Source organism: Rosa chinensis, chromosome 1, assembly GCF_002994745.2.
Source record: "Rosa chinensis cultivar Old Blush chromosome 1, RchiOBHm-V2, whole genome shotgun sequence".
Classification (NCBI taxonomy): Eukaryota; Viridiplantae; Streptophyta; class Magnoliopsida; order Rosales; family Rosaceae; genus Rosa; species Rosa chinensis.
The window spans coordinates 49,696,999-49,723,993 of NC_037088.1; the positions used below are offsets into that span (position 1 = coordinate 49,696,999).

General features: G+C 38.2%; 3 protein-coding genes across 5 annotated transcripts; all 3 read right to left on the reverse strand.

The window, feature by feature from the left end:
• Nucleotides 1-18,700: 18,700 nt before the first annotated feature.
• LOC112181759 (L-type lectin-domain containing receptor kinase IX.1) lies at nucleotides 18,701-20,653 on the reverse strand. Its single transcript, XM_024320159.2, has one exon. The coding sequence runs from the start codon at nucleotides 20,651-20,653 to the stop codon at nucleotides 18,701-18,703; it is 1,953 nt and encodes a 650-aa protein (XP_024175927.2).
• A 1,225-nt stretch (nucleotides 20,654-21,878) lies between these two features.
• Nucleotides 21,879-25,071, reverse strand: LOC112181760 (CAAX prenyl protease 1 homolog). 3 transcript variants are annotated; one of them, XM_040516954.1, is made up of 15 exons: nucleotides 24,984-25,071; nucleotides 24,784-24,899; nucleotides 24,530-24,677; nucleotides 24,372-24,456; nucleotides 24,181-24,276; nucleotides 23,973-24,038; nucleotides 23,772-23,870; nucleotides 23,509-23,622; nucleotides 23,295-23,405; nucleotides 23,140-23,202; nucleotides 22,955-23,047; nucleotides 22,728-22,841; nucleotides 22,521-22,592; nucleotides 22,376-22,441; nucleotides 21,879-22,231 (listed from the first exon to the last, which is right to left on the reverse strand). In XM_040516954.1, exons 2-15 carry the CDS (start codon nucleotides 24,812-24,814, stop codon nucleotides 22,109-22,111), a joined length of 1,281 nt encoding a protein of 426 aa, XP_040372888.1. In that variant the 5' UTR covers nucleotides 24,815-24,899; nucleotides 24,984-25,071; the 3' UTR covers nucleotides 21,879-22,108. The 3 variants fall into 3 exon arrangements, with proteins under 3 accessions (XP_040372888.1, XP_024175928.1, XP_040372889.1); XM_024320160.2 differs by lacking the exon at nucleotides 24,984-25,071 and having other exon boundaries at nucleotides 24,784-24,950; XM_040516955.1 differs by lacking the exons at nucleotides 22,521-22,592; nucleotides 24,984-25,071 and having other exon boundaries at nucleotides 24,784-24,950.
• Nucleotides 25,072-25,166: 95 nt separating this feature from the next.
• LOC112181763 lies at nucleotides 25,167-26,887 on the reverse strand. Its single transcript, XM_024320163.2, has 5 exons — nucleotides 26,426-26,887; nucleotides 26,187-26,341; nucleotides 25,964-26,030; nucleotides 25,587-25,638; nucleotides 25,167-25,499 (listed from the first exon to the last, which is right to left on the reverse strand). Exons 1-5 carry the CDS (start codon nucleotides 26,874-26,876, stop codon nucleotides 25,406-25,408), a joined length of 819 nt encoding a protein of 272 aa, XP_024175931.2. The 5' UTR covers nucleotides 26,877-26,887; the 3' UTR covers nucleotides 25,167-25,405.
• Between the last annotated feature and the right edge of the window lie 108 nt (nucleotides 26,888-26,995).

Here is a 26,995-nt window from a genome sequence, read left to right on the forward strand (position 1 = left end):
AGTTACAACCTTACCCTTTGTTCTAAAAACTTAGTAGAGCTATCTTTGGAGACTTACTGCATGGGTTTGGCGTTAAAGATGAAGAGTAAGAAGAGGTGAAAGTTCAAGGGTAGGGGTAGACTTGTCCATAAGAAAAAAAAAATGTATGTGAAAGCCATGAAAAAGAAAATGAAAAAGAAAAAAAATGTGTACTGCTAGAAAAGAGAGAGAAAGAAAGAAAGAAAAAATATGTTTATGGATTTTAGTCCCCCATACTTGGTGAATTTGGAGTTTGCTTTGAATTGAAGGCCCACTATTGAAAGATTTGGTCTTTGTCCAATTCACTAGAGTTCAAAGGAAGTTTAGAATGAAGATTAGGCCTAACATAAAGACATTAGGCCTTTTACTTTGCCTCTATGGGTGTGACGTTTTGAATGCCTTGGTGGATTTCTAGAAGTCTCTCTACATCAACATGAGCTCTGCTAGGTTTTTATGACACTTTGTTAAATTCCTTACCCATTCATTTCTTAAAACCTTGAGCCTTGGCCCCATTACAACCCTTAATAAGACATTCTTGGTCCTTAAGATGGGACAACCTTTGATCTGTGGAGATAAGTTATAAGAGTTGAACTTATGGCTTGGGTTCATCCGTGCAAGTAGTTGATATCCTTCATGAGATCTTTTGAAAAAAAAAAAAAATTATATTCACAAAGTGTCTTTCGTTTCATATATATGTGAGCTATTTGATTGCTTTAAAATATGTTCTCTCACATATAATTGAGTGATTATAAGCTTTTAAGTATTGCCTTGAATTTTGAGAGAAGAAAGAGTTGATATACCTTGTGAGGATATGAGTCATACTTGTCTTAAACATGCTGAGCTCCACCCCATCACCATTGTTACAACCAAGTCCTACTTGTGTATGTGTGGATTATATGTTTTAATTAACTCTCGAATGCCTAAACATTGATTCTTGGTTGAGTGCTAATCTTGATGTTGTGAAAGTAAGAGATTTTTGAGACAAAATGTTGAAGGAAAATAGAGTCATTGAATGTGTAGAGTCTTTTTCTTTGTTTTCGTTGAGTCTAAGTTTGTGTGATTTTGCTAAGGAACTAGCAAAAGCTAAGTGTGGGAGAATTTGATAGGAGCATTTTAATGTGACGTTTTAAGTATTATTTCCTCATATTTACTTAGTTATTTCCTTAAATAAATTCTTTTGGTTTAGGAAAGTTTCTATTTCCTATTTTTAGAAAATTTCCATTTGTTATTTGTAGAAAGTTTCTATTTTCCATTTTTAGGAAATTTCTATTTTTAGTAATAGTTTCTATTTTCAGGTCCTTGGAGCAAACAAGCTGAAATGAACTAAAGAGAGGAAAGAGGAGCTAGTCAACGTTGGAGGGAGCTAAGACAAGACACAAAGAGCTACATAAATAAGCTGAAATGAAGAAATGAAGTTTTCCTGTTTCAACCAGGAAATCCTGTTCAGAAGAGGAAACTTTGTCAAGCAAGACTCCTGAGCCAACTAGAAAGCATGATCAAAATAATAAAGGGAAATGACGTTGAGAGAAGATTCCTGGAGGCACTAGGAGACTATAAGGCTTGAAGATGACGCAAGGAGGCCCAAGGCCCTTCTAGATTAAATGTGGATTTCGGAAAATGGATAAAAGCCCATTGGATTTAGGGTTTTGTGACATAAAAGAGATATTTTTGGGAGGATATATGTGTTTGCCGTGAAATACCAAGAGGAATAGAAGGATACAACGTGAAAATCAAGAAAATATCAAGAGATTATGTTGGAGATTTTCTAGGGAAAGTTTTAAGGAAAGATGAAGTGTGTGCAACAAGAAAAGGTTCAAAACAAGTCTAGATTCGTTCCCTACTTTCTCTAAGGATATTATGGCCGAAATTGGTGAAGAAAATCAGAAATAAATCCTATATATTTCCGCAATAATATATTAAAAGGGATATAGACTTATTTGGAGAGTTTTGATTGGTTGGATGACACACCAGGGCTTACATGGCGCTACGTGATTGGTCGAAGCTATGTGGACTTATTAGATAATTCCTTGGAAAATAATAGAAGATTCATGAAGCTTGGAGACCAAGTTCACGTCCCCTATATATACTCCCCCTTCTTTGACGTTTTCTACACTTCCTTTTCATTCAAAAAATTCACACAAAAATGTAAAAGCTCTCTCTTCATTCTCTAGTTCAAAGTTTGCGTTTTCAAGCAAGGGAGGAAGAAGGAAGAAGGAAGAAGAAGCCGTGAGCATCCCTCCATAATCCACCTTGAAGCCATGAGTTTTGAAACTTGCTTCCAAGATTCAAGAGTTCAATGATTCAAGTTCTTCATCACCATCTCCATTCACGGTGTAATTCAACCTTTTTCCTTGTAATCTCTTTCGATTTTCCTTATTTAAATTCTTATGATTTTGTTCTAGTTAACATATAACATTTAGGGCAAAGTTTAAGCCCAATTTCTATGATCAAATAAAGTTTTCGATTCCTGTACTTGTGATTCTAAGTTGTTTTTGTGAGATTGTTCAATTGGATTTACTTGATTGATATCTTTTATATGTTTATTCTAATTGGTTCGAAACTTTTAGGGTTTATGTATAATTGATACTAGATTTAAGTTAATGATTCACCTAATAGTTTTGTGAACTTAAATCAAAAGTAGTAAAGGTTTTGGACAAAAATCGAATTCAATTGAAAAAGATTGCAAATAGATGAACTTATTCATACTATGTTGTACACTTAAGTTGATAACCTTTCTCTATGTGTTTTGCGTTGAACATGTTTTGATTAGCTAGCTTTCTAGACTTTGATTGCATGTTTAATAGGATTGATCTAGGTGGTTTCACTTAGGTTAATTAGTAAAGGAAAGTAAAATATGGGAAATCATTTGCTTCAAATGTTTTACATGATCAACTTCTTTCTCATGACTTAGATAATCAATTATAGGGTTCTAATCGAATTTGACTATATGGAATTGGTTTTGATTTTTGTTCCTTATGTTCCACTTTTGTATATGTGTCTTTTGTATTTTCTTTGTTTTGTTTATTTTAGTTTTCGAAAACCTAAGTTTAAACCCCCCTTAATTTCGTACTTGTATATATTTTTGTACATATTATACTTTGTTTTTATTTCAATTCTTTATTTGTTTTACAATGACATGTGTACCCTCAATCCCCGAATTTGAACGATCCCTATTTACTATGTACTAACGATGATATTTTCAGGGTTAAATTATACGCTTACTTTTAGCGTATCATTATGAAGCCCATTATGGGAGAATACGTCTCCTTATAATCAATCACAGGGCGTTTGAGAAAATCCTTGCGCCACTAGACGAGTCTTCTGTATCACAATCTCGTTTTCCTCATTACGCTTCCTTACAAATACTCATTTAAATTCTACAGGTTTAACATGGGGAGGTGTAGGGACAACAAGTCCAAACACCTTTCTCTTTATCAAGGAATCTGATTCGATCTGGATTGCTTATTTCCTTTTTTTGGCCAGTCGTCTGTTCGTTGATAATTATCAACACAACAAGGTTCGAGGTCATCGCTTTATAGTTTCGGTGGCCACCGCAAACATAAACATATCATCAATGATAATCTCATTCTGATTTCAAATCTCACTAAATTTACTGAGATTTCTCTATTCTCAGGAGTGGGTTCAAATGTTGGAGCGTTCCCCAACATCGTCTCTTCTAGGACAGACCCATAATCCCGATTTATCTCATGAGATGAATCGGTTTGAGATTGCGTTGTCAAAAAGATTCATTTGTGCCAAGTTTATCCTCTTCCGGGGATAAGAATCCTTCGAACCTAATGGTCTACCTCACTTCTGGGTAGAGATATATGATTGGTTAACCGCCATGGTCATACCTCGTCCATCTGGGACGATACATCCTACAGGGACTTCTATCATTGCAGGCATATTTGCAGCAGGTATATATGATCTCGTCACTTTAGCTAGATGAAAGAAAGTGTCTGGCATATTGTATTCTATTCTCTATAGATATAGAATTGTCCGCACTTCACTATTTTCGTGCGGTTTGGGGATCAAGATGAGACATTGTGGGGACATTCCATGTTAATTCACGTCGTTCATCAGGAACGGTGATGTTCATATCTCCTCCTAACGGAGGGAAGACTGTCTCATCAAAGTACCAATCAGCAAATTAAGCGGTAAAGAGATTGCCTGTTAAGGGCTCTAAAGAGCACATAATGGATGAGACTCATAATCGACATATATGCCCATCATTTGTTGAGGACCCAATTTTGTACGTTGTGACGGCACAATTGGCACGAGGACTGCATACCTAAATGAGTGTAAGTGCGAAACATCAGGTTCGTTCCCAGTCACCAGCTGTAACGCAGAGTAAGGTTGGTAGCAGTGGACCTCAACAAGACCAACATAGCTGCATGCAAGATTGCCTAGCCCTATGCAAAAACTAGAAGCTTGGTGCGCATTACCAAGATTCTATCTGCAAGACCATCTTGGGTGTGAACATAGGGAACTATATGTTCAGCATCAATCCTAAGGGATATGAAATAATCATCGAAAGAGTTCGATGTAAACTCTCCGGTATTATCAAGTCTTGTAGACTTTATGGGATAATCCAAGTGGTGAACCCTCAATTTCATGATCTGGGTGAGAGTTTAGTAAAAGCAGCGTTTTCTTGTAGACAATAGTGTAACATGTGATCACTTTGTCGATACATCAACCAAAACCATTAATATTTAACTGGTCCACATGGTTGTTGGATATATATGTCCACAAATTTCCCTTGCATTCTGTGCACAAAAATGGTGGTGTATGTACTAGTCTTTGTATATGATGGTCTAATATTAAATATTCTTAACGAGTATGGCATAGTGTGTCATTATATACAAGACCCTTATTCAGAAGGGGATGCACCTGCGATGAGTTGAAGATACAATGCATCATACTTTGACCTGGGTGTCCTAAACGGTCATGTCATAGCAAGTAATTGCTTGAATTAGTTAGCTTCTAACTAACAGATTTCAATTTCTCCAATGTAAGCTTCTGGCCGCACACTCAGAGGTTATGCAAAGATATTCCACTCATTTTTCTCAGTGGTTTCAATGTGGTAACCGTTGGTTCGAATATCATTTATACTCTATAACGTTCTTCTAGAACATGGAGAATATAAGGCCTCATTAATGGTAGGTTCAGTACCATTGGACAACATACAGTGAGTTTTGCCATAATCCTCTATCAGGTTGGATTGGTCTGATACGATTGTCACAAAGGTATATATATGAATAGACAATAAGTTTGAAAAATATCTCCGATTTGGGAGTATGGTGTGCGTAATAACACTTTTAACCAGACAACAAACTTCTCCACAGAATATGCTTATTCATTTATTTAATTCAATGGATCACATGTATAAATGAGTTTATTGAATTAAATATATTCGAACATAACCACATTTCCATAATCCAAAATAATTGAAAACATAAATCACCAAAATCCGAAGATGTTTCATTCATTAAGATGAAATAGATATGGCACAAGGGGCAATTATACCCATGTCTTCGAGTTCTAATCCTCGGTATATTCAGTAACTGCCTGAAAATCCATGATCTCTAGTGTGGAATTGATAGAAAATGACCCTTCGATAAAATTGGTATTTTGAGTTTCGCGACTGGCGTAATACTCATCTATTGCTTCGGCTATTGCACAGCAGGTGCGGGACCAATAGTCAATTCCTCCGCATCGATAACAAATATCATGCTGATTTTGGTGGCAGCGGGCCGAACCAGTGTTCTTTTCCACTTTGGCACTTGGGCAGGGGCACTATAACATGGGGCCATGTTTTGGGCCGATTATATGGGTCATTTATGGGCCTACCTCTCTTTCCTTGTCTCAAAAAATTGGAATTTTTTTTGTCCCATTCATGACCACGATTTCTCCTTTTGCGATTAGGTTTGCGATGAGCAACATCATTTCCTTCAAGCAAAAGTGCTGCTCGGGTACCGATGGACTTGGCTTGATCATTCCTCAACAGGAGGTTGTTGTTCATTTCAGTGAGTAACAAGGTAGGATCAATTCTGAGAATTAGTAAAGTGCCTCTCCTTGTATTGTTTTGGGCAGATGGGCTTGTTCAATATCTTGCTAATCATGTTTTGCTTCAGGCAAGAAAACATGTCAACTTTAGATAATTTCTTCCAGAAACTTTCAATTGCTAAAATTTGATATTAAAGAACAAATAATCGTGGTAAGTGCTTTTTGGAAAAATTCATGAGCAACAAATGGGAAATTCGAGTTCTTATAACTTGGTATAACAAATCAGATTAAACTTGTAAAATCTACTGGTTTTATCATGTGTGGTGAATTTATGAAGGAAACTTCAAGTTTCTTAAATGACATTATCGAAACTACAAGTTCGATTTATGTATGAACTGCTAGGTTCATTTATGAACTTCTAGTTTATTGGGTACCTGCATTTTCTACACATATATTCTAGTGCGAAAATTTAAACAAGTAACACAATAATATTGAATAGGGCAAAATTAAAATAATATCTCACAAATTGGAAAAATAGAAATCACAAATCAATTGAGATATTAATTGCATGCTAGTAATATAACATATAATTATCACACAATTATGTGAATAATTGCTTCTGGCAATTAATTACACATATTAAATATGGTAAATCTATTTACAATATCAAATCATTTTTCGTTTTATTTGATTCTGCTGGACCAAAGGAGTGGGCTTGATAGTGAAGCCTATATGGCTTAGTCTACGAGCTCGTGACCTAGGCTTTCAAGCACTAGTCAAAGAGTATGTGAGGCCTGCTGGGCTGCTAGGTCCTGCGCAGGGAGAGTGGGCCTGCTGGGCTCAAGCTGGTCTGCCAAGCAAAAAGTTATTACTCAACTCTTTAGGTCACTCCAATTGAATAGGACCAGGTAAGGAAGGATGAGGTTTAGGGGGAGCGAGGCTCACTTAAGTACATGGCCTCATCTAAACCTTGTCTAGACATCGCATCCAACTGGATGAGCCTAGTTTGAGAAGATTCATAACTTTTGTCATGGCAACATGTGGTGAGCTTTTGTTCTCGCCTTTCAACTTGGGCCTGAGCTTCTGGCTCGAATTTGTTGTTGTGACTTTGGGCTTGATTTGAGCTTCTGACTCAGCCTCTATTAATATTCACAATTATAACATAACCAAATTCAATATATGTTATTAAATCATAACATAAATAAATTAATGCAGCGGTTATGTACCTAAGGAAATGGGTTCAATTAATCCCATTAATGCTTCTGGCATTTCATATAAATAAATGGGGCCGTGACCACTTAGCTTTTAGACTAAAAATTGCTCACTTGCTCCACTAAGAGTTTTTTAACCTCATTTACCCAATCTAACAGTGTTTGACAATATTGCCCTCATACTCCCTCCCTCTCTCTCTCTCTCTCTCTCTCTCTCTCTCTCTCTCTCTCTCTCTCTCTCTCTCTCTCTCTCTCTCTCTCGTACTCATATCCCAAACTACAAATCCTAAATTGCCCAACCTCTCTCTACAATTCCTCCATTTTTGGCGGCCTCCAAGACCCCTGACGAGTCTTCCATATCCAAGATCGAGGGGACTACTGCGTTCGGTTTTGGATCGCAGTGCAGAAGACGTAGAACGGCGGAGGTTAGTATACGCATAGTGCATTTCGTCGGAGCCGATCTGGATAGAGGTGACACTGGTTTTGTTCGTCAGAGGTTCGAGAAGCTCCCAATCTCCACGCTCCAAGTTCGGGTCTAAGCTTCGTCGGTTTTGTTCGTCAGAGGTCCGAGAAGCTCTAAAGCTCCACACTCTGAAATCGGGTCTGAGCTTTGCTGGCAGGGCTCGGACTAGGCCTCATCAAAAAGCCCGCGGATCAAATGGGTCGATGGAGGCCCGCAGGCCCTGAGGGCCAAAAGCCAGGCCCGTCCCGGCAAAAAGCCCGCACAAGCCCACCTTGGTGGGTAGTGGTCCGTCCCGTCAAAAGCCCACAAAAACCCTGCCCGGCCCTTAAAAGCCCTCAAACAAAAAATATTATATAAATAACACAGAAACTGTTGTGCAGAATATCTAACTTCGCTGAATTAGTGAGAACTGCTCAAATGGAATTAGGAGCTATAACCTATATGCACGGAAAGCCCCATGTGTCTAGTTTCTGAGGAATTTTACGGTTTGCAATTTCGACTTTTATAGAAGGAGTTATGGCAATTTAAGTGAAGGAAGTTCAGCTTGAATTAGAATCTGCAACACAGAAACTGTTGTGCAGAACACCTAATTTCTCTGAATTACTGGGAACTTCTCGGATGGAATTAAGACCTGTACCCTATATGCACGGAAAGCCCCATGTTTCTAGTTTCTGAGAAATTTTACGGTTTGTGATTCCGACTTTTCTAGAAGGAGTTATGGCAATTTAAGTGAAGGCAGTTCTGCTTCGATGGGAATCTACAACATCTTTTAGAAGTTCATGTCTAGAACCGAACTTCGCTGAATTACTGGGAACTGCTTGGATAGAATTAGGAGTTGTACCCTATATGCACGGAAATCCCCATGTGTCTAGTTTTTGAAAAATTTTACGGTTTGCGATTGTGACTTTTCTAGAAGGAGTTATGGCAATTTAAGTGAAGACAGTTCAGCTTTGACGGGAATCTAGAAGACCCAACACTTATATTTGGAAATATTCAGTGTGCCACATCATCATTATATGTGTGTGTGTGTGTGTGTGTGTGTCTCTTTGTGTGAGTGTGAATTTGTTGTAATTTGGCTTATGGTGAAATTGGACGTTCTTATACTTCTATATACAATATGTGCATATATATTTTACATGTCATGACTACGGTTGACCGATTCGATCGGATTAGAAAATATGGTAAAATTAGCTAAATTTTTTACCACACTTATAATTTATTATAATAATCTCATCCAACGGTCGGTTTTTCCATTTTATTTGAATTGATAGAGGTTACCCTTTGGAGTGTATGATACATAAATATAGGTTTATAAGAGTAACTAAATTTGACCTAGTTGATCAAATTCAAAACGAGAACTAAATTGGCTGAAATTTTTACAACCACTATGAAACATTACAATCTCTCCATCGAGCGGTTGGTTTCTCCAAATTCATTTTTCACTTCATGTTTGCTTTAGAATGAACCTCAACAATTGTTTGCTTTAGAATGAACCTCAACAATTTAAATGCAATTAAGTTATACAACTTTAGGAGGCAAATTAGTATAGGCCAATGTCTTTGTAATTAAAATTGAAGTTTTTATTTTATGTTCACGCACATCCATCTATGGAATATTTACAGACGTGATGTGAAAAAATAAGCACGTTTCGCTGTCGTTGTTTCATCGGTCAACTAAGAAAACATACAAGTGATGATGGTTGACCAATTCGATCGGATTCGAAAATATGGTGAAATTGGCTAAATTTTTTACCAAACTCATAATTTATTGTAATATAATCATATCCAACGGTTGGTTTTTCCATTTTCTTTGAATTGATAGAGGTTGTTCTTTAGAGTGTATGATATATAAATATAAGTTTATAAGAGTAACTAAATTTGACCTAATTGATCGAATTCGAAACGAGAACCAAATTGGCTGAAATTTTTACAACCACCATAAAACATTACAATCTCTCCATCGAACGGTTAATTTCTCCAAATTCATTTTTCACTTCAAGTTTGCTTTAGAATGAACCTCAACAATTTACATGTAATGTATAAGTTATACAACTTTAGAAGGCAAATTGGTATAGACCAATGTATTTGTAATTAAAATTGAAATTTTTATCTTATGTCCACGCACATCCATCGATGAAATATTTACAAATGTGATATAAAAAAATAAGCACGTTTTGCTGTCGTTATGCCATCGGTCAACTAAGAAAACATACAAATGACTACGGTTGACCAATCCGATCAGTTTCAAAACTATAGTGAAATTGACTAAATTTTTAACCACACGCATAATTTATTGTAATAATCACATCCAACGGTCGATTTCCCATTTTCTTTGAATTGATAGAGGTTGCTCTTTGGAATGTATGATATATAAATATAGATTTATAAAAAAATTGGTGTCTTTAAATATTTATTATAAATAAAGCCCACAAGGTCCATCCGGAAAAAACCCGCAAGGCCTGGCCAGGCCCGAAAAAGCCTGCAATGCCCGCTTTATATGAACGGGCTTGGATCCTTCGATTTATAATAAAGCCCGGCCCGGCCCGGCCCAAGCCCGCTATGAATGGGCCCGGCCCGGCCCGTTGACGAGGCCTAGCTTGGACGACGTTACTCTGTTAGACAGCATCGTTTTGTTTTTTTGTTTTTTTTGGTAAATTTGGCAGAAGGCTTATAAGGAAAGAAGAAAGAAGAATGAAAAAAAAAAAGTTTTATTGAGTAGTTATACATGTCTATCGCAGGGCAATAATATGATTAGAGTATTGGGAGGCAATATTATGAGTATTGGGGGGCAATGATATGCATATAAATTGATCAATTGTGCATGTAGTGTATTCATTTTGGTTTTGGGAGTTTATATAATTCACTGGAGGCCAATAATATGATTATTGGAGGCAATAATATGAGTATTGGGAGACAATAATATGATTACTGAGGGGCAATAATATGGTTACTGGGTATTATTAGGGGGCAATAAATTCAGACGCAGGAATCTGGTCACCAGTCTTGTAGCCGAATTCCGGTGATTGGTCGCCAGATTTCGGTCATGGGTTGCCGGATGTAATGCTCTGTACCTTAAAATTTTTACTAGTTACATCTTTACCGTTACTGACCGAGGAGTTGACTTTTTCTTTGTCCGTTGAGTTAAGAAAATTCTTTGAGAATGTCGTAGAAAAATCGAGTTTGTGGACACCTAGTTTGTTTAAATAGGAATTATATCTAGAAAGTTGTGACCAAAAGGGAAAGTTACTATTCATCATTGATATTTTAAGTGGAAAGTGGGTAAAAAGGTGTGTGTGAGAGAGAGAGAGAGAGTGAAATCGGGAGAACCGGACTCCAGCCCCCCTCTTCTTGCTCTTTTTCTTCTCTTCGGACCCGGAACCCATTTCCGGTGAAATCACTGCCACCGGCCTCTTCACCTGCCATTTGAGGATTCTGTCTTCCTCCTCTTGCATCTAAGGTAAGATTTCTGAATTGGGTAGCTTTGATTTGTGGAAAAATCGAAGAGGAAATTTCCAGGAAAGGGGAAAATAGGAGATTGCTTCGATCTCTGGTTTTCAGCAGGATTTCTTTGGGGTTTTTGTTGCTGGGTCGAAGCTAACCTTCATCCCTAACCTCTTGCAACTTCTCATGATCGGTGGAGGAAGTATTGAAGGTGTTTGAGAGTGTGAACAGTGGCGTGAACAGTAACTGACGAAATCTTGATTTTGGGATAGAATTTCCGACCCCTTCTGCTTGGTTTTGGTTGTTGTTGCAGGTATAAAGATTGTTGGGTTTGTTGTGGAGATGAATTTGAGCTAGATAGGTTGACCGAAATTGGGGATTGGTGTGGTGGTGCGTGAAGCCACGCGTCGTTGCTGGTGGTGGTGGTGAGGAGGCTCAGTCAGCCCTCCGAAACCCATTAATTTAATCTTTGAGTTATGTTTTAGATTTGAGGTTGTTTGGGTATTGAAATTGCTTAAACATTTGATGGTGGACATGGGTTATAAATTTTATGGTTTAAATCTCTTGGTTAAATGCTAACGGTGATGAGTCGGTATTGAATTATTGTGTTGGGAAATTGGAGTGATGATTGTGAATCAAAAAGGAAAATTTAGAGAGAATTTGGAAATCTCGAAAAGGGAATTATGTTATAATTTTGGTGGTTAATTATGGTTAAGGAATTGGAATTTAATTGGCTAAGTTATAGAAACAATCCTTGTGAAGATTTAAGATTAAGTGAGGGTGTTGAATCGTTAAGGAAATTCCGTATTCAAGAATTTAAATCCCAAAATGAAGTGTGAGATTTTTATAAGCATTTATGAGTAATGAGTACTAATTCCAGAGGGAATGAGTTTTGATTTTGAGATTATTTCCTCATTATGGTTAATTATATCATGTCCATTTACTACAGGACATACTGAGCCCTCGAGCGAGGAGGACACTGGCAGGCAGCAGAATTAGCTGCGAGACTCACTTGTGAGTACTTTTGTTTTCTTTAAATAATGCATGTAGCACAGTATTAAATTTATAATGGATTATTATTTGAGTAAATGTGATTTTCGTGGAAAGAAATGAATTGGCAAGGAGGTTATTTCCGGCGCATGAGTACATTACCTAGTCGGCAGTCTCCTCCAGACTATATCCCGGTCGGTAGTCCCCTCCGGTGAGTCATCTGGTCGGCAGTCCCCTCCAGATGACATGGGTTAGTTAGTTGACAGTCCCCTCTAACTACCTGTGGTTAGTTAGCAGTCCTCTCTAACCACCGCCTCCTAAATCCGGTCGATAGTCCCCTCCGATGAGTCATCTGGACGGTAGTCCCCTCCTTATGGCATGAGATGAGTAGACAACAGTCCTCTCTAGTCAACGAACGAGTTTCCTTAAAAAGGATATTTCCAAAAAGGAATGAATTGGAAACGTTTTGTAAATCTCATTGAATGCCGGATTTTGTTAACAAGAAAATGGGAAGCATTCAATTAATTGTTCATAACTTGTTTTAGTTTTGTCCACTCACTCTAATGGATTTTAAATGTTTTCCCCTGGGCCATTCGGTTTCAAATGCCCAGGTTTCAGATTGGCTGAGATCGCGTCCAGGAACTCGAGGCATAGGAATCAGCGCTTCCTTTTGATTGTAGGTTAATACTTAACCTACTTTGTATGATATCGGCTTAGTTATGTAGTATTGCTCTGATAACCCTTTTTAATTTGGAGAATGTTTTTACTTGAGAAGTTGTTTTCGTTTTGAAGTTGTGATGAATTCGTACTTTCTGGATGTAACTTATACACTTGGAATGTAAATCTTGGATTGTGTCTGTGAGTGTGAGATTAGATTTGATCATGTCCAGGTTTTGTGAATTTTTGGGTAGCCCATTTTAGGGGAGGTTCTGCCAATTTTTGGGTAGGATTTCACTTAAAGTGGGCCCCACAGGCTTGTATCCGGGTTTCGGGGTGAAACTTGGGTCTGGTTCTGTCACCGAATTCCGGTCACCGGTCGCCGGAGTCTGCCACCGGAGTCAAGCAAAGTCTCCAATGACTTCTTTCTCTAAGTGACAAAGAAGGAGAGGGCAAAATTGTCCCAAAAATAAATAAAAATGAATTAAAAAATACTTAGTTGGGCATTAGAGAAATAATCTCTTAGAGTGTTTGGGTAAGTGGGCAATCTCTTAGAGTGTTTGGGTAAGTGGGCAATTTTTAAGCTAAAATTGGGTAAGTGATCATTTCCCTTAAATAAATTGGGCAAATGCTTCTGGCATAATGTTTATGTAATAATCGCGTAATAATTTAGCCCATAATGCTAGCATAAGGAATTATAATGGCATAATTCAAATTTGTGTAACCGAAAATTAAGCCCATAATTCTTCTATCATAATTCATGCAATAATTCAGCCCATAATGCTTCTAGCATAATGAATTATAATGACATAATTCAGCCCTAAATTACATGCACTTAAATGTCATAATGAATTAGAATGGACATAATTTTGATGATTATTGCATGGATGTAATGTCTGGCATAAACGACCAAATTAATGGTCCTACCTACTCGCGTTACTTCCGGAATGCATGCATGCTCCTGAGTTCGAATGTTAGAAAAATATGATGGTGAGCTTGAAGCTGCTGATCCATGCGCCTATGCGCCTTTATGTCTGCACTACTAAGCAGGTGGCAGTGGTTAATTCTGGCGGCTACCAGCCGCTCCGATGATTTGTGATGTCATATTTTCCTTTTGTCAATCTCAAAACATGAACAAATTTATATGACAATTATATATATATATATATATATATATATGTATCAACCAAATAAATTAATAAAGTAAATTTGGGGGTTCATGCATCATAGGAGATTTGTTCATATAATCAAGGCTTGAAAAACATGAACTAAAACTAGAATTTAGAAAACATACTCAGTGAAGAACGGATGAATCTTCAACTTATTTGTGCAGAAACACAGACATACAATCATTTTCTAAACTCAACTTGTTAGTAAAAAAGCTGTTGGTTTGTCTTCTTAAGCAAAATAGAACGCGCGTCACGCGCCTGAGTTTTCACGAGATTCTTCTTTCTCCGTCTGGCGGCCCGTCTAAGGGACGTGGTTGTCGGACGGGGCTGCCTTGATTCGTCGTTCATCAGCGAAGCCATGGGGTTCATAGTGGCCATCTTAGCTCAAGACTTCAAGACGGGGTTGGTTGAAGGAGAGACTGGCTGGGGTTGGGAATTTCTGGATAGATCGCATCAGCGGATCCGCTTGGAGGCTGTCGGAATCGTTGGCGGACTGGTTCATCTAGATCAGATCAGATGGTGGTATGGAGATGGGGAGGTCGGGTTTCTGGTAACGCTGTGAGAACGGGTTCCTCCCGAGTCTCTTCGTTGGTCGCGGCGGGGTTGCTTGTTTGCAGTGGTGAAGCAGTGGCCGGATTGTGGTTGGGGTGCGACGCTTTTTGGACCTGAACTTTGCCACTCCGTGTATGACCATGTTGAGAAGAAATGGGACTGAGTTGGGACCCATTCAGGATAAATAGTTCGTGAAGTCATACAACCAAGGGAAAAGTGTCGGTCGGTCACCTAGCTTGATTTGAGGTTTTAGGAACGGACGACCGAGGGAAAAGTATCGGTCGGTCACCTAGCTTGATTTGAGGTTTTAGGAACGGACGACTGAGGGAAATGTGAAGTCATACGACCGAGGGAAAAGTATCGGTCGGTCACCCAGCCTGATTCAAGGTTTTAGGAACGGACGACCCAAAAATCAGTGAGTTGGACCATGTAGCCATATGTTTGGTTTAGTCCGAGTTCAAAAGGGTGGTCACGCATGTGGGCCGAAATGAGAATTAAAAGTGTTCGGCCAAGTTAGTCAACAGTGTAGTCTGAGGAATCCTCACAAGGAAGGAGTTCGAGTCAATCTATGATATTAATTGTGAAGATTTCGGATATCAGCAAAGTCAGAGTTTTACGAGACGAATCAATCCTAGAAGGAAGGAGAATCCTACTTCAATTCCACGTCTTGGAGGACAAGTTAGCTAGAGTTGTTGACTTGTATATATAACACATTGTAAATCAGTGTAAAAGGGTCCTGCACCACACAAACAAATCAATATACAACTTTTACTCAAACTTTTCTCTTACTCTTTCATAGGTACTTTGCCTTCTATTCAACTTTCATAACTTGTTTTCATTTTTAGTTTCTTACTTTTATTTCAGTCGTTACATTCAAGCATTTTACTTTCTTGTTCTTTATTTTATATGCACTTTACTTTTCGCACTTAGGAGTAGTTCGTAACGTAGAATTATCATCTATTGATCTCTTTCGGCCAGTCCGGATTGGATTGATGCGATTCGCCGTTCACACACATATCATCTCACAACGTTTTGACAACCGAATCCACTTCATCTTCGTCTTTACCGTGATTTGCGAGTACCTTCACCCAATAGATCTCTCGCTTGTCACCCGAACCTTTGGGTTTACCCAAGAAGTGAGTGTGATAGAAGATCCCGGTCAGGATTGACGCCTAACCGAAGTCCTTGCAACAGAGGCATCAGAACCTAACGGCCGAGAGGGTTCCTTCCTCGGCCTACAATCATTTGAAAGAAGTCAGATCACGCACCATTCAAATCAGAAACCTCAGTCGGCCATTCGGCCGCGAGTTGGCACGCCCGCGCAATTTCAGAAGGACGATTCAACCACAGGTCCCTCGGCCCTCACTTCGGCCGAGACGATTTTGAGGCAAAACAGACGCTTGGAGGGAAACCTAGTCGGGCAGTGAGAAAGGAGTGGAGCGACGGTGGTCGACCATTGGAGGTGATCTAGCAGGGGTGGTGCGATGGTGGTGTTCGTGCTGGGCATGCCTGGGCCATTGCTAGTGGGCTTCTGAAACCAGTTCTTATCTTGATTTTGGGCCTGGACCCATTTGGGCCTTGCTTGTTTGCTTTAACTTATGTTTACCTTTTAGTATTTCATGGAGTTGCTTCTTGCTTTTTATTTTTAGTTGGCTTTGAGCCCTTAATAAATTCCTACTTTAGGATAGTAGGGCGAGGTGGGCGTCGTCTCGGTTTGTGCACTTTGAGTGCCGTGTCTCACCTAGGACGGCGGCAAGTTCTTTGCATTGTCAAATGGTCGCAGCCTTCTAGTGGCAGAATGAAACCAAGTGTCACCGGATTTATTTTTTGGTGGCAACGTTACATAGTGGGAAAGTTGGTTTTAGTGGATTATGGCTTCGCGTGAGCATTATGTTTCCGGTAAGTAGCAAGTTGTGCACTCTTTGCTAATTGGTGCGTATTAGAATACATAGCATTAGTAGAGACTCCTGATATTATTTTGGGACGTTCTCTTATGGTTTATTATATATAATTTGGGGTTTAGGCACTATGTCCACCCCCCCCCTGTATTCTATGGTTTTATTAATGGTTATGGGCCTATGGCTTAAGGGCAGCTGTTTGGCCCTACCTCAAGAAAAAAAAAAAAAAAAGGTTGTCTTCTCGGCCAATCCAATAGCTTGTTTGTGATTCAGATCCTAAACCAGATTGAACGATTATCCTTCATTTGTTGCCAATTCACAATCTTAGAGATTTGGTTAACGGTCCTCAATCCTATCTCAATGGTAGAACTATTCGTGCTGATAACGTGTTGTAAAATAAAAGGTAAGAGAGTTTGAGAGAGAGAGAGAGAGAGAGAGAGAGAGAGAGAGAGAGAGAGAGAGAGTTTAGACATAGGGAATAGAATATGTGTTATTCATCTCACAATGAGGAGTTTTATATAGGACTACATGGTGTACACAAAAATGTAATGCTCAATTACAATTCAATCACTCTAACAATTACAACCTATCAATCACTTAGGGATACACATATTACTCAACATCTATTTACGTGATTATCCACAAATATTACAACAAGTACTAGACTTGATGACTAAAAAAATACTAAGAGATCCCTAGGGATATCATACAAACAAACGTCACTGATTGTTGTCATCAAAACTTAGCTCAACACAATTAGCCTGATGAGGTGTCCAACCTAGTAGCTATATGTGTTTCTCTCTAAATTTATGAATCTCAACTTTATCAGTTCACTGCCTACTATTTCCAAGGAACCTAGACATATGTACTGAAGCTGCTGATCAGTAGGCTGCTTATTCGGGAAGTTTGATATATCCGATATGTTTCAGCAAACCGGAAAGAATTTGTCCACAAACAAACACCGTCTAATTTTCCATCTGCATAATTCAGTCCACTATATTAGACTGAAATGAAAGAACTGTACGGAATAAGGGATCTAAGTTTCGCCAACTTCATCTGCATATGAACAGGTCCTGAAAGAATGACAAACATCATTAAGATTCTATCATTCTATGCATGTCTCTTGGAAAACCTCTTTTAAGGAAATAACCAATTAAACACCTTAATCTTTGGAGGTAATTGTAGATTGCAAATTTTTGCTAAATCTTCAGAGTTTACATTGTTATTTTTCTGATACTTGAAGATCGGTAGCACCAGCAGAATTCTGGACTGGTAAAATAATTGTCAGAAATTGCCAATCGGTACCACTCATAATAATCTGCCTAATACCTTGTGAAAAGTCAGTTCTATAAATTACATATCCGGCCCAAACAATAATGATTTACACACCAAATGATATACTAATGAAACACCACTGCATGTCTACAGTAGCTAGCAACTCACAGATTTTAAGATTTATTTTGCGTGTCCTGCAGATTCCACTGTACAACAAAAGCACCGTCGTACCAAGTTACACAGTGGGGGTTGTCTATGGTACAAAAGATACTAATTAGCCTTAGTTGAATATGGTCTTGATCATCATTCCTCACCATACTTGGTTTTGTAAGTTCCAGAAAAGATTGGCGCTGCAGCTGACCCAACTTCAAGTAACTAGCGAAGCGAGCTAGCTAGCTACGAAACCAAAACTGACTAAGAAACTATGCAATGCTCTCTTTGTTCAATTTTATAGACTGTCCATTGGTAAGTCAACAATATATAAACTAATTAGATGATACACAAGTAGATGAAATCAAATGTCCATCACATCCTTCGGAAGAATTCAAAAACAGGAGAAGCTTCAAATTCTAATGCTGCCTACAAGCGCTCTTCTAAAACTCTCTCTCACTCCTATTATTCTCTGCTTTTGTTAGCCAAAAACCTTGAACTTGAAAGACACCCCACATCAAAACAAACTTTAAATACTTGACAAAGAGTAAAGGAAACAAGCAATTTCATTTACAACTTTAACCCTGTGACAATTCACTATCCCAAGTTCCCAACCAGACTGCACTGCATAAGCCAATTAACCAATGGTATCATATATATCGCAGCCAGCCTCCAATAAACAACAAATTATTTAAACTCCATAAATTAAACAAGGTCTAGACTTGGGGACACAAACACTTAATTTATTACATTAAAAAAAAAACTGCACGCAAAATAAAAAGTAATGACAAGAATTTATCCTGATGAACTGGTTCCACCTTTTTCACCTTGCCCTTCACATTATTTAGTGACTGTTTCTACTACTCAGGTACTATATATAGCTAGAAGAAGATGCAGTCTGAAATTGGTATTGAGGTTGAGGCAGTTCTGGATAATTATGCATGTCATATGGAAGTTCCGGCAATGGTGCTTTATGCTGAATAACCTCCATCACCTGTCCTGCTTTGGGTCTATCCTTGTTATTGGGGTGAGTACACCATAGTCCAACAATCAACAAGCATTTCATTTCATTTCGATCATAATTCATTTCTAATCTTTCATCAGCTGCGTCTAGAATATTTCCTGCAAGGAACAACTGCCAAACCCACCTAAAGAGTGGCAAGTGATATTCACCGTCTTGGTAAGTCTTCCTTCCGCAAGCAATTTCCAAGGCTACAACTCCAAAACTAAAAATGTCAGATTCCTTACTAGCCCTCCCATCAATAGCATATTCAGGGGCCATGTATCCAAAAGTCCCTGCCACCTCTCTTGTCTGAGACCTGAAGCGGGAATCCACGAGCTTAGCAATACCAAAATCACCAAGCTTAGTGCTGAAGTCTTCATCCAACAGTACGTTAGCTGATTTGATATCCCTATGAAGAACACATTGCTCTGCTTCTTCATGTAGATAGTGAATTGCTGAGGCCAACCCCAAAGCTATCTTGTACCTGTTTTGCCATTGCAGGGTTGTTCTGGTGCCAAATATGTGGGTGTCAAGGCTGTTGTTACGCATATATGCATAAACAAGTAAGCATTCACCTTGCTCATGACACCACCCAATGAACTGCACTAGGTTTCGATGGATTAAGCGGCTTATGATTTTGACTTCATTGATGAAGACTCTCTCATAATGCTGATCAGGTTCTGCAAAGATTCTCTTCACGGCAACTATGCAGCCTCCAAGGTCTTGTATGAGTCCTTTATATACATGCCCCGACCCTCCTTGGCCTAGCCTTCTATCGTCTGCAAACCCGTTGGTGGCAACAAACAATTCTTGGTAAGCAAATCGTTTTGGAAAGGCTAGCTTCTCAAGATCAGAGACTTCGCCGGAGTAATTGTTTCTCCGATTCCATAATACCATCAACCAACATATGACTGCACCAAGCATCAAAATGAAGCCAGGTAGGGCAATGTCCAGTATCAAGAATATCTTTTTCTTCTTTCCCTTGCTTTCGGCTCTACTAATATCGCTATCCAACAAAGTCGAATTAAACTCCCATGAACATAAAAAATGCCGCCCGAGGTATAATCCGGCCGAAGCAGAAAAACCAATTGTAACCCTTTCAGGGAGAACCTTTCGCAAGTCAACATTGTGAGTAATGGAAGAAGTAGATTTGCCTGGAAAAACGGGATTTGTGTTTTGCTCGAATGTCCAAAACACAGTAAGGTCGTTGGCAGTAGCGTTATAAGTTATCCATGCATTACCAATCTTCCCGGTCATGTTACTGGGATTCCAATCGGCGTATTGAACTGAAGAGATTTCATTGATGTTGATCCCAATATGGGGCCGGAGTGGATGTGGATCCCAGTCTTCGTTTCCCCAGGAGTCGAACTCTACGGTTACAATCTTGGCATTAAAATTGGTGGTGGTGTTGAATAATCCCAGTTCACCACCGCCAGAGTTGGGTGGAATACCGTAGCCAACAGGAGCAAGGTAAAAGGCAATTCCATCGCTGAATTTCCACCCTTCATCACCATAGTCGACCATGAAAGTGAAATGAGTAGTGAAGTCTGCCAGTGATCCAGTAGCAGTGTCCCATAGGTGCAAAGGCTCTGCATAAATAGCATGTCCAACATCGAAATAAGTGCCTGGGTTGAGCTCAATCCTTCCCGATGAAAACTGGGCATCACCTTCAAAGACAACTCCATTTGCACTCTGGTCGAACTGATTTATGTTGAAGGAGAGTGGATGAGCAAAGTGGGAGAAGAAATTGATGAAAATAATTAGGAAGCAAATATTGCAGAAGCAGATTGCTTGCGTACTGCTGCTTCTGCTTTCAGACATCATAACTTTCAGTCAAGCAAGAAATGAAGAGTGCTTGCGACGATGAAGCTTTTGATTTTTTCTTTTTTTGGCTTGAAAGCAGCTAAGAGAGGGAAAGGGCCTCCTTAACAATTGGTCCCTATTACAATTAATTCTGTATTGTAAGTCCCTGTTACAGATCCTCCTTCCGTAATAGTCCATGTTACGGGCGGCTTAGATTCTGAAGACATTTCTTTTCCGGACAAGAATCATTAGGATTAGGTTATGAGATCGAGCAGGGCCAGCCTTGATTTCGTCGGGGCTGAGGCAAACTAAAAATCTAAGCCGCTCGTATATTTTGCACTTGTTATCTTCATCAATATAAAAGAACAAAGGATCTGCTGAGACGTCTCCAATTGCAGGTGAAATTATAGATGTCCGATCCCATGAAATATTCGATTTCATCCAACTCATAAGGGGTTGAGGTGTAGATCTTCCAGCCTCCTCAACTCTGTAGGAATGATAAAGAAACTTTAGCACTAATAAAAGAAAAGTAAAAGACACAGATTAAAATTTTGCCACTAGCAAAGGGAATATAGAAACGATCATATATAGATGAAAAGAAACTAATTAACCTTTGTTGAATATGGCGCTGGTCATCATTCCTCACCATACTTTAGTCGTATGGTTACAGAAAAGAATGGCGCCGCAGCTGACCCAACTTCAAGTAACTATCTAGGCTACCTTTGAAACTAAAACTGAATAAGAAACTATGCAATGCTATCTTAATTTGAAAATAGACCATCTTTTGGTAAGTGAACAATATACTAACTAATCATTAGGACTTCCCAAGGACGACTTGACTCCCGAGAAAATTGGATATGTCCGGCATGGGTCAGAGAAGTTAATGTGATCTTCTCTATTCACTCATTTGACGAAGAGACCATGTGATTCACATGCAAGTCTTTTCTAAATAGTTTTGTTGCTTTCTTTTTTCTTTTTTTCTGTGTGTAACTATATTCTAAATTAATCGGTTTTTTATTTTTTGGTCTGATTATATCATCTTTCTAAATTAATCAGTTGCATATTAATTATTAACACATATCGATCCTCGATACAGTTCTAATTCGGCTCGTATTTGCTCATTTGACTTTCGTACAAAAATGAGTTCAACAGTCTTGATCTCAGTTATTGATAACACCATGTGAAAAGCTTGTCAATATACATACATATACATCTCTATGTATGTATTTGAGCTGTATATATACACATCATATGTATACAGAATTTTCCCTTTTAGAACAATGAAATTGAGATTTTTCAATATATAGAGGAGATGAAATATAATATTCTCGAGAGATTCAACAACGTAAAGACACCCTTACAATCCTCGAATATTCGCAATTAGCACTACTATAAAATAGGCAAAGACAACCGTATAGTATCATCCTCTATTAACTTTACCCAGTTACAGTTACATTATTATCTTTTGGCTCATCATGCACTGCATTCCTCCTTGTCCGTCTGACCAATTGCAGCTAACCTTTCAACAAGCGTGGGGTGAGTGTTGTGATATGCTGAGTACCAAGGATCAATATTCATAGCTGACAAATTCTCTTCCTGAAAAGAAAAATAAAATAGCATTCTGTTTTAGCAGCAAGGCAGCAAGCTATGTAAGATTTCAAACACAATGAGGTAATGCAAAGACCAAAAGCCATGCCACATATCCTCCAACATGAGTTGATGATGAGCTAGACAAATTACCTGTAGCCTAACCAGACTGGCTCGAATCGAGGAGGCATAACCAAGTTTCTTAGCAAAAGCATCAGCCTACAAAAACAAAAACTGATAAGAAACAAATCTGGCGAATGAAGAGAAATGAAAAGCCAACTGTGAAGTACAGATTCACCTGATATTCAAAAGCTCGGCTCACAAGGTTACCAGCAAAGTATACTAGATTTTGAATAGGTGTTATTGCATACTGTAAACAAAAAGTGTAGTACCAAACTACGTCAAGTTTTTATGATATAACATATCAGAACCACGTACAAGATTAGCATGAAAGAAAAACAGGAAGAAAGAAATTGGCAATAGCAAAATGGCTATGTATTGATACCTGAAATATGATGAGAGCAATGATTAGTGGTCTAGTATGAAACCCAAAACTTTGAAACAGACTACTCCAGTTCCTCACAAGAGTATAGCCCCCAATGTATAGAAGTGCACAGATCTGCACCCAAGTAGAAAAATCATAAAGCAAGATTGAAGAACTTTACTGATCGGAAATTTAAAATTCAACCAGAACTGACATAAATTTGCAATACAAAATGATAGCATATATACCTGGTTGGCAATTAAAAGGTACACTATGTGATTACGCTTCCAATGGCCTAGCTCATGAGCTATAACAGCTACAATTTCCTCATCATTTTTGCACTGCAATCATTAATTTCTCACATATATAACTGGTTGCAACAAATTAACTAACCATAAAAATGCAAAAGAATAAATATTTTGGTGCAAAATACCTGCTGAATCAGTGTATCATAGAGGACAATCCTCTTGTTGTTAAAAAATCCATACATATAGGCCTGTATGATGATAAACAGTTAACATCAGTAAGTCCACAACAATTACCACTATTGAGAACAAAATATAGATAGTGAAAAAGCTGAATCCTCACATTGCTGTGACTTGACCTTTTGGATCCATCAACCACAAACAGCTTCTTCAACGGAAACTCAAGGGATGAAGCAAGCGTCTCAATTTTCTCTCGTAGCTGACCCTCTGGAAGCTAATGGCACATGTAACAAGGAAATTAAGACAACAGAACCGAACATAATAACAAGAAGAATGGATCAGTTTCAGTAATCATCATTTAAATTTTGAAAACTCACAGGGGTGAACTTGTGAAAGAGTGGGGCTATTAGAATAGGGTAGATTGTCATCATCACAAGAGAAAGAACAAACGTGAGCACCCACAGATAAATGACCGAGTAAGCACCTTCTTTCTGTAACCACATAGTTGAAAATGAAAAAGAAATCTAACCAGAAAATTCTGAGGTTTATAGAAACACTATATGATTAATAAGTCATGAAAGATTAACCAAGCAAGGAAAATAGAAAGCTGATTTGCTCAAAATATAATAGATGAGTTTACCTTTACAATTAAAATTGCTGCAGACACAATAGGTGGGACAAGAATAACAGAAAGACAAATTCCTTTAAGCTTGTCACTAAAAAATAACCATATTGTTTGCTGTAAAACAGATACAAATTCATGTTAGAAATTAAATCAACAAGAAACAATCGAGATAAAAGATGGGACGAAACATGGTGAGGTCCGAGTAGCAATACAAACCTTATTAAAACCATGACGGGCCTCGATCACAAATATGGAGTAGAGAGAAAATGGTAAATTTGTGATCTGGTCAAGAGATGCAGACTATCAATACCTTTATAAACCAATAGAGTATAGATCTATCTAGAAAATCATTGTAATTCAAATACCAATTTAATTGTTCATCAATTCTCAGAAACTTATAAGCTATTAGCAATAATGTGCCTACCTCTAACCAAATCATCACACCAGCTAAAAATGCAAGGGTATGTAGTATTTCATTTTCTTCGTTGAGGCCAACTAAATCTACGAAGTGTCCTGATTTCTGAGATTGTCAAAACGAAAACAGAACTAATCAAACACCGACAGTAGAGCATCAAGCAGATTCCCACAAACAGAATCCCACTTTATATTACTGACCTTCCAAAACCAAGGCAAAACCTTAAAGAACAAAATTGCTGATTCCACAAGTATTCTCACTAACTGACAAAGAAAACGGAAGTGGCTGAAGCCAAGAAAAAAAAAACATCAGTTGAGATTACAAAGGAGAAATGATGGTCAGAAAGAATCAGATATACCTTCTTTCAAGACGGTAGGCTCGCGACTTCTCAAACTTCTCTTGGCTGATTACTCCTTCCAAATTTTTAGGAAGTGTTGGAAGTTTGAGTGCTGAATGTTGCCTCAAATCCAAGTAAGTTTCAAATATGTACATCAATATCATAGAACCTGTAAAAAGCTTACGAGTTAAAAGCAGTTACAAGCTGTAGAACATGAAGGTGAGCAGAGGAGAAGAGAAGATAAAAGTGAGCGAGAGATAGAAATTGATTCGTACCAACAACTACTTCCAAGAATGGGAACGCCATGGCTTAGTCTGAAGGTGCCTAGAGAAAGGTTTTGTCCAAAACATTGAATCTATGGTATCAATATGTAGTAGTAGTAGTAGTAGACCTGGGGTCACCAAAGAAAGAATAGATATCGTAGTAGACTTGACTAACAAAAAAAAACAATTATATAACAGTAGACTGGACTAACCAGAAAAATATGGGGCCAATGAATAGTAATTTAAGGATGGTGGCTCTTATTAACACCTTTATATCACTTTCAAATTCAATCCTACTCCCATTAGAAAAATACTATTAAGCAGACCCCTGTTTGCAACTTATGCTTATGGGGACTGATTAATGTAGGATATTTGCAAGGTGATGACACCAAATCTGGTGGAATTTGAAATCACCCAAATTCACATTCATTTTGGTCATTGATGTACATATCTCATATTTACTGACAAATCCCAACATATCAACAGTACATAACCATAAATTCCACTAGCTCACTCCTCCATTATTTACAACTTCTTTTTCCACATACATAAACCATCAAAATTGTGATCAGAGTCCGAAGAAGTTGGCCATAGCTTGTTACTCTGACCCTCCTTTTCCACAAACAGCAATTCTTCAACCACCTGTTTTCTTAAGCCAGAATCCCCTGCTTGGCTTTAAAATCTGCTTCAGTAAAACCATTTTGGGAACATTCCAGTGCTCTACATGCCTGAAAATTTACACAACGACTTTGAGTTATATATGACAAGTTTGGAAAAGAGGGAAAAAGTTACCTTATTGTGCAACAATAAGTTACCTGGACACTTTCCCTGACCGTTCATCAAAGTAGTACTCAGTGTATCCACTTGCTGCAACAACAGTGTCAGAGTGGTTTAAAAACAAGCTAAACAAGCATTTACCTTATTAAACTAGCTAATGAAGGTGTCATTTCTTACTTGAAGTGCCCTTTAGGCTTGTGGGATTTTAGCCCATGTATCAAATGAGGTGACTAACAAATGGTTTGATGCTAAAGTTTGAAGATGGACTAGAGTGACAATCTTTTTACATCAAGTGCTATACAGGTGACCAGAAGAAATTTATTCCATGGAAATGTCATATGTTCCAACTCTCACAGACGCAAAATTAGTCTTTATTTGATACATGTAGTTAACAAGTGACTGCACAAAAGCATACCAGATAGAATTGGCCTCCAAGGGAATGACAAGATACAACTGAATCTCCAGTGACCAATTCCTTTATCCTGTAAACAAACAAAAAGTTAGATGAAAACTTGTAGAAATTACTGTGAATGAAAAGATATGAGGTAATTAAACTTATTCAGTCAAGGTGGCAGCAAAAGATTCATAAGCTGGCTAATCAGAAAACTCATGGAAGAAAATGTGGAATTTGATATTACCTCAAAATCTTCCCACTTCATAAGCTTCATATTTGACTTCTTTAAAAGGGATCCAAAATTAGTACAGTTCCTTTTGAAACGTTGAAGCCCTTTGAATGAGCTTGCAGGATCAGCAAATTCACAAACCTCTTCATATGCATCAAGCGTGAGGTTCCCTAGTAATCCAAGTATGAAGATTATTACTCATTATGAAACCTAAGAGTTCAACAAACAGTTCCATTGAAATTTTTTTCACTGACCTGTGACAAAGTATGATCTTTCAAAGTCATCTTTGATTGATTTTACTACTCCGGCACGATCAACGGCTCCAGACCCATCTCTTGCAAGCTCAAGAGCAGTTTCAGGAGCTTCAACTTTGGATGGTGGGTTGAAAAACGAAGTGGCAATGCCCAAAAACTCAGAGGCATACCAAGCAACCTTAAGCACTACATTTGCATTTTCTGGTTGGGATTCTGTATTGGATGTTGATTTCCTTGTTGGGTTTTCACCACTGCAACGAAATCTGCAGACACTGTAACGCTGACTTGGCTGTAAACTGAGATAATTTGGCTGGAAACTGAGGTGGTGGTGCTGAGCAGTGAGGCGTGGTGTAATGGAAGCATAGGAGAAAATGTTTGCCATTTGAAAAGAGAGAGAAACACAACCTATGGTTGGAGTTAAATATCTAAGACCACAACGAATATTAGCCATAGAGACATCCTATAGAAAAACAACGCTTTAAAAGTCATTTACATTTTCAACAAAGAATTGCCAAGATTTTAAGAACCATTGAATCAAAAGAAAAAAAGGAAGAAAAAAAATTGACCCTT